The sequence below is a fragment of the Saprolegnia diclina genome, assembly GCF_000281045.1.
Source record: "Saprolegnia diclina VS20 unplaced genomic scaffold supercont1.123, whole genome shotgun sequence".
Taxonomy (NCBI): Eukaryota; Oomycota; class Saprolegniomycetes; order Saprolegniales; family Saprolegniaceae; genus Saprolegnia; species Saprolegnia diclina.
The window spans coordinates 109,252-116,683 of record NW_008246190.1 but is presented as its reverse complement, the minus strand read 5'-3'; the positions used below and the strand labels follow the sequence as shown (position 1 = coordinate 116,683).

The following is a 7,432-nucleotide window of genomic DNA, read 5'->3' as shown; positions in this document are numbered from 1 at the left end:
GCCCCACGGGGCCGACGAGTCGTCATCACCAAACAACGACGCTGCTTCTTGTGGGCGTGGCGACGTCGGCTTTGGGGGTGACGGCTCGCTGTGCGCTTGAGCGTGGACGGTAGGCGCTGAGAAAGCACTTGACGGTGCGTGGCCAAAGAGCGAGGCAGCTTCGTGCGCAGGCGACGACACCGGGTTGGTCTCGGGCAACGGCTGGTGCGGGGCTTGCGACGAGCGGAATGGATCGCTTGAATCGTCGATAGCAAAGAGAGACGCTGCCTCTTGGGGTCGCGAAGACTGCGAGGTATGACCCGTATACTGCGGTGGCGGGACATGCTGGCCCGACGGCTGCTGGTACGCTGGCTGCTGGTAAGCCGGTTGATGGTAAGCTGGCTGCTGGTACGATGGCTGGGGATAGCTCGGGTGCTGGAACGCTTGGGCAAACGGGTCGGATGGCGACGAGTCGCCAAAGAGGGACGCCGCTTCCCTTGGCGGCGAGAACGGACCAGGCGTCGGCGCGGCTGGCGCAAAGTACGGAGCATCTTGCGGTGGCTCGGGCGACGACGACGGTCCAAAGCGATCCGTGGCCTCCTGCGGCGCTGTCTGTGCCTGGTACGGCGCCTGTTCAAAGTGATGCGCATGCGCGCCAAAGGCGCCGGCAGGAGCCTCGTGCTCAAAGAGCGAGGCGGCGGACGACGTCAGCGACGACGACGAGCCGTACGACGCCTGCGTGCTGAGGTTCATGGACGGCGAACCAAAGAGCGCCGACGCGGGCTGCGACCGAAGAGACGCGGCCGAGTCGTTGGAGCGCGGGCCGTACGCGCTGCTTTCGGGCTGGCCGTGGTCAAAGGACCGCCCCATGGAGCGGATGATCGGGCTCTTGGACTGCATCGAGAAGAACTCGGCCGTGTGGTTGCCGCTCGAGCCAATGTCGTCGAGGTCGAGCTCCTCATACTGCCCATCGTCGACGGTCACGGGCGCGGGGACGCTGATCGCCATCGGCGGCTTGCTGGGCATCGGGGGCTTGGCCTCCGGGGTGACGAAGGTCTGCAGGAGGCGATTCATGCGACGTCAAAAGCACTCTGAACGTCGGCCAATCACAGACCAGTTGGTGCGTTTTTCCGAAAAAGCGCACCTTTTTGCCATGATATGACGTGGCCTCTCCCGCTTGCAGCGTCACTGGTCATTTTAGGGGCAGCGCACGCACTCGTACACGAGCATGCGACGACAGGGCTTCGCATTGAATTGAGAAACAACAAGGTCGACCAACGCCCGATTGTCCCATCAACTAGACCAACGTGGTCATTGGCGACAGCACTTGTTGTGCGATTTACCATTGCCAAGACGAACTCTCCTCGGCACTAGCACTCGAGAGTATCAACCTGCTGGGCATAAACCCTGGGGCCTCAGCCTCGACACATATGTGGTATGTTGGTACGCGAAAGCCAGTCGCACCAAGTTGTTTGGGCTCGACGAGTTCGGGATGGCAACGTCAGTGGACGTGACGACTTGTGCCCTTGGGTGGAAACGGGCTGGGCGGCTACAGCAAGATACTCCAGCGCGATGGGAAGACGAGGCGACAAGTGAACTGAATCGACGACTCTTTATGCGAGAGCAAGCCACGGGTGGCGCTTTGCCTATATCCGTGCGGCGTGGTTCTGTGACGCTATGCTTGGTGTTGAGAGAGCACACGAGTTGGTATGATCCTCCAGTCCGTCAAACATGATAAAGGGGCTGTATTTTGTTAGTAAGTCGTGTTTACTTGGCAATGGCACCGCACCAGACGTAGTCGTTGGCCTTGTTGGCGTCGCAGTCTGCCTTGCTCCAGTTGGCGATGCACCCCGCGCTCGTTTGGCATCCGCGGCACGTGCCGCAATAGCCGGGCTCGCCACACCAAACGTAGTGCGGGTTCGCATTGCAGTTGGCGAGCGTCCAGTTGGCGTGGCAACCGCCGTTGCCGGGGTAGTAGCAGTTTTTGCAGTTGCCGCACGTGGTCGCTGGCGCCTCGGTCGTCGGCACCACCGAGGGCGTCGAGGACGACGATGGCACGGGTGTCACGGACGGTGTCGGCGCCTTGGTCGCCGGATCCAAGTCGCAGTTGGCGTGCGTGGCCGAGGCAGCGGCAAGAAGCGTAAGGCACGTAGCGATGGAGAACTGGACCTTCATGGTGGAGAGCAAATTTGAAAATGAGTTTGGCACAACACCACTCGGATCTCTTGTTTCGTGCTCCGTCTACCGTATACTGTTTGCAACATGGCAGCAGATGGGATGCACTGAAAACATCTGTGGCAAATCGCACATAGTGCATCCTGCCAAGCGCGGGGTTCATCCGCCACGCGTTGAGCACGGGATTATCGTCAAGAGCAAGCGTTCTCCGTACTATCCTTGTAATGGATTTAACAGAAAGGGCTATCCATTCGTTGCGGCCTATTGAGACTGCAAGCTGTGATTGTGAGAAAGGATGCAAAGTCGCAGGGCATATGAAGACAGCGTCACAGGACCAAGATCCACATCTGGTGGCGCTGGATCTGGTAGCAGCTCTGGCGTGTGTGGCTGATAGCATCCCGGCAACGGATGATGCAGTGCAGCTTAGTTCGACTCCTTGTCGCAACCGACAGGAGCTTACTGTACTACCCATACTCTACTGTAGCTCAGTCGAGTGGGGCATCGTAGCCGGGCCTCGTACGCGCACTAGAAAGGGGTCACTATTTAGGACAGCTATTGTAATCACTCTGTCAAATAGGATCAAAATCGTCCACGCAAACAAGGAAAAAGGATATTGAAGCATGTACTACAGTACATTTACCTTCCTTTCCAACGCCACGGGTCGTATCAGCGGGTGCCATTGCATGTGTGCCTGCGCGAGCAGTGCCATGGAGCACACGAGTCAGGATATGATCGGACGTGTTATCTCGCGAGTAATTCCGCCTGTTTTAACGTCTGCACTGCGGTGGGAGCAATGGTAGGAGCGTAGCGTCATTTCGCCAAAACGCGCTTGTCTTTGAAGTTTTCTTTCAGCAAAATCCCACCGATGGTATTCAATCGTGCCCTGGACGCTTGCATCGGTGGTCCGAAGATGATCATCTGAGGCCCACGGGATCTGAGCCAGATCGCGCCCTCTGGTGTGATCGTGCCGTATATCAGGTCGCCATCATATTGACCTGAAGCCCTGGGCCCATTGCTTACCCCAACACAACTGTACTAGCCACAAGGTACAGTAGAATGTCTCTACACCACGGGAGGATCTTCACTTGAGATGGTCCGTAAGTCTTCGTGCGTATGGGTGGAAGTGCTCTAAAGACGAAGCGTGACCTGAAGCTTATCGGCCGGTCTCAAAGCCTACACCTCACCGCTCGCATGCACCGCCGGTTTACGCATGTGGTCCGAATAGAGCAGGCTAGTTTATCGCAAAGTGTGTCTCTCGCATGTATCCCGTAGCCCCGTATTGGACTGGGGTTAGGGGATACATCCGAGAGAAAGACAACCGCGCTTTATATTTTTATACCAGTTCGCTATATGATGTGCCGATGTCTCAGACAATTCAGCCTGCGGACGATCTACCTGGCCAGCAACAACTTGATACCGCTGGTGAGAGGTGCAGTAGATAGCGCAGCACTCGGGCGCAAGTGTCTCGGCATCGCTCCAAGCGCAGGTTAACGCCAAGCCCGTAGATATTGGGACTCGTCATGCGAGACCAAAACCTGTAGCGCAGCTAACTCGACACTGGAGCTGCCTCATCAAGGTGCTAAGCGAATCCAAGCGCCACGTCACAACTTGCTACATCTGCTATTGCTCACCAAGTCTCCGAGGTAACGGTATCTGTGTAGTAGAAGGGACGACACGTTGTCTTCTGGAAGGGCCAAGAGACTACAGTTTTGGTGTCGACTATCAAATCGAACCGCACGACACGTCAACTGCTCGTGTTCTTCGTAAGCCTCCCTCTGGATTCTGTGTCTGCCAACACGAAACAAGCCAAACCACACCGCCCGTCATAGTGCTCACAGGAAAATACTCCTTCCCAGAAAGCACCGCACCACCGATTTCGTTTACGAGCTCGCGGTTGGCCTCGCTATAGCCAACGGGATGCCCATGCGACCTTGCATTCGCTTCGTCGATAGCTCGAAAGGAATTTCCCACCACCCCTTCGATCGTGCCCGTGTGTGTCATACTGACGATACCCTTGGCTTGAAACACGTGGTGCTCTCGGACGTGTGGTCAAGTGTCCATCCCTCTCGCCCGTACTCGTGTCTCGCTTTGATCGACCGTTGCCCGCTTCCAGTACGATGGTGCCCAGCCACCACAGCGTCCCGTCCTAGCGTTGACAAGTGTCGTCGCGATTCGATGCGGTGTCGCTCTACGATAGCGCCATAAGATGTGCAATGAGGTCCCAAGCTCCAAACAACCGCGACGTGTCCTATATCATAACATGTCGCCGTGATGGCGGTTGCGCGGGGTTGAAGCGACGCCAAGAGCTGCATGCCAAAAGACAAGCGGAAGCAAAACGAAATTTACAAATGACACTCAAGAGAAAACCTAAACCCCGACGGAGGTACCGATCACCTAGACTAGGGGCACGCGTCCACGTGGCACAATCTGGGTGCAGATGCATCGGCGAGGAGACTTGAGATGATATGCAAGCAAAACTGAAAAATGAGTAAAACAAACGCGGCCAATACGTAGCCAAATCCACGACCGGGAGATTGTGCTGGCGCCACGTATCTCCATTAGGCTTTGGACATCTTGTCTGGAAGAAGCTCAAGGCCCAAGTGGTCGTCGTCGCACGCGCGCACATTCTGTGAGCTGGTCCCTGTCAAGAACAAGGCGACGCCGAGCGCCAGCGTGATCCACGAGATGCCAAAGAAGAGGTACACGTCGGCCGTGTAGCTGCCCGTCACGTCGCGAAGGTACCCAACGAGGACGTTGCCGATCGTCATGGCCAGCGCCTCAAAGACCTCGAGGACGCCAAACGCCATGCCATATCGTTCCTGGGGCACCGAGGTCGCGAGCGCCGCGACGAGGACGGCGGGTGTGACCGTGAGGCAGAGCGAGATGAGGAGCAGCGTCACAATGGGGGTGTACGGTGTAAAGAGGAGCCACGCAAACGCAACGACACCGCAAACAGTCGACGCGAGGACCCAGTGCAGTCGGCCGTGGGTTCGATCCAAGAGCAGACCGAGAATCGGCGAGGCGAGCACGAGGACGTGGGAGAGACTCGCAAGAACCCCCGAGAGCACGAGCGAGTAGCCGTACACTTGGTAGAGGTAGCTGGCCGAGATATTTTGGAACCAGTGAAAATTTTGCACATACAGAATCTGGAGCGCGAGCACGAGCCAAAACTAGATTATAGATATTAGCACCAAATCCCAAAGAGACACACAAGGACGTACGAGGCGCGGGAGTGTGCCCACGAGCTGCAGCGACTCGCGCGAGAGGAGCCCGTGCTTGCTGGCATGCGCCAGAGGTGCGACCCGCGGACTCACATACGCCGTGAGCCACGGCAAGCGCGGGTCAATGTCCTCGACGGTCAAGGTCGCGCGTAGGGTTTGGAGGCGCTGCGTGGCGTGGATCACAATGCACGCGCAGGCGAGCGAGACAAGACACATGACGTCGCCGTACCAAAAGCTATAGACGTAGCTGCCAAAGTAGAGAGCAATCGGGGCCATGGTCCACTTGGCCGCCATGCGTGCGACGTTGGTCATGGCCACGATGATGCCCATAGCGCACGTGATTTCGGTCGTGTCAAACCACGTGGCGGCGAACGCCCGCGCGCCGACGTACACGCTGCCCTCGCCCATGCCATAGACGAAGCGCCCGGCGAGCGCCAGCCCGTAGCTGTGGTGGGCCATTGCGAGCGTGAAGATCGTGTGCCCGAGAATCATGAGCCCGACAAAGTACGATAGGCAGCGGCTGCCATCGCGGTCGAGCCAATGGCCGCCGACAAACGGCAAGAGCAAATTGGGCCACGACGCCGACGACGAGAGCGCGCCGTAAAACGTGTTGCTGATCGGGTGCGCTGGATCGTCGAGCATGAGCTGCTCGACGGCTGCCATCCCACTCTACAGGCGTGGCATCCATGAGTGTCAAGAACGCGCTTGGAAGCATGGTACCCGAATAAAGTGGCCGCTGAACGCGACGCCGCAGGTCGCCACGAGGAGGAAGAAGCGGTGGCTCGGGCTAAACGGGCTCCAGAAGCGCCATGCTGACGTCCGCGTCACGACGAACGTTGCCTCCACGAGCGGCGAGCGCTCGGCCGTCCGTGTTGTCAAGGATCCCATGTTTCGACTTTGCCACTTTGAAAATACGACTGGCTGGCTGCCATCTGATTGGCGAAAAGATTCGTCCGCTGCTTCATCTGCGCTCTCATTGGTGGATATCTTTGGTCGTGCAAGGCCATTGGGCAAAGGCAAACGCTGCTCCAGCGCGAGGGGTCAAGATTCCCGACGACCGCGAGGACCAAGCGCGATGCGTCTTGGGTACACGCGATGGCGTGGGTGGCGCAACGGCACCTGCAACGATGATTCCGACGCCGCGCTTGATCTCTCGAACCACGTCCGTGATATGCTCCTTGCGACAGCCCGCGCTTGATCTTTGCGTTGACGTAGGACGTTGGGTGCTTGCTCACGGCGTCGCTACTGGCGGTGGCCAGACAGGATTGGCAGAAGGGCGCATGCCACGGGACCAATCGAATTGATGCATCGTGTCGCAAGGGCGGCTCGTAACAGGCGCGTTGCCAACTCGACTGTACCGTAGGACGGTGCATAATCTTGCTACGCCCAATTGCAGTCACCACTCCACTAAGTATGTCTTATGATAGACATGGCGCCGACGAGCGATGATACAAAGGTGGACCTTGGGCCGAGTAGCTTGACGTTACGGGCGTGCGACCCAGATGCGAACACGGACGTTGAGTGCGGCTCACCGGGCGGAACAATCGCGAGGATGAGCGTCGAGCAAAGGCGAAGGACCGTCGACCGTCGACCGTCAACCGTGAGCAATGGTCCTATCGCCCTACGACAAGCGAGGTACGAATATTCGGCACGTGGCAACCGTTCAACGAGGGCGATTTGAGCCTTGATGTGCCACCCTGCTCCCTACTGCAAGCGACGCCGTACTGCATGGGTGACTGCAGACGCCGCTCGAGCCAACGTCACCTGTGGCATCCAAGTCGGCGTGAGTGGCTATGCAACAGTCTTGAGGCCGAGCTCAAACTGCCAAACCGCTGAGTCGTTCAATTGACGCACGCGGGTTCCATATTCCGACATCGTTGATTGGTCTTCGAATTTTTCGGCGCATTTCATTGGTCGGTGCCACACGGCGTGTGCAAAGAAAGCCATCAGATCGCCACGCCGGGTTACACCTTCGTCTGCAACTTCAGGTCTTGGAGTTTGTCGCTTGCACTCGAAAACGACCACCAACTTGGTCGAATCCTCACTTCCCAATTGGC

At 57.9% G+C, this 7,432-nt stretch overlaps 3 protein-coding genes across 3 annotated transcripts; all 3 read right to left on the bottom strand.

Moving 5' to 3' along the window:
* Window positions 1–1,059, bottom strand: SDRG_16339 (hypothetical protein; the record flags this gene model as incomplete). The annotated part of the gene is made up of 1 exon (XM_008622544.1): window positions 1–1,059. A coding segment is annotated over exon 1 (1,053 nt), but the record flags the coding sequence as incomplete, so codon positions are not given.
* Window positions 1,060–1,746: 687 nt separating this feature from the next.
* Window positions 1,747–2,154, bottom strand: SDRG_16338 (hypothetical protein; the record flags this gene model as incomplete). The annotated part of the gene is made up of 1 exon (XM_008622543.1): window positions 1,747–2,154. One exon carries the CDS (start codon window positions 2,152–2,154, stop codon window positions 1,747–1,749), a length of 408 nt encoding a protein of 135 aa, XP_008620765.1.
* Window positions 2,155–4,477: 2,323 nt separating this feature from the next.
* SDRG_16337 (hypothetical protein) lies at window positions 4,478–6,334 on the bottom strand. The gene is made up of 3 exons (XM_008622542.1): window positions 6,096–6,334; window positions 5,376–6,044; window positions 4,478–5,324 (listed from the first exon to the last, which is right to left on the bottom strand). The coding sequence occupies exons 1-3, from the start codon at window positions 6,261–6,263 to the stop codon at window positions 4,713–4,715; spliced, it is 1,449 nt and encodes a 482-aa protein (XP_008620764.1). The 5' UTR covers window positions 6,264–6,334; the 3' UTR covers window positions 4,478–4,712.
* Window positions 6,335–7,432: the final 1,098 nt, after the last annotated feature.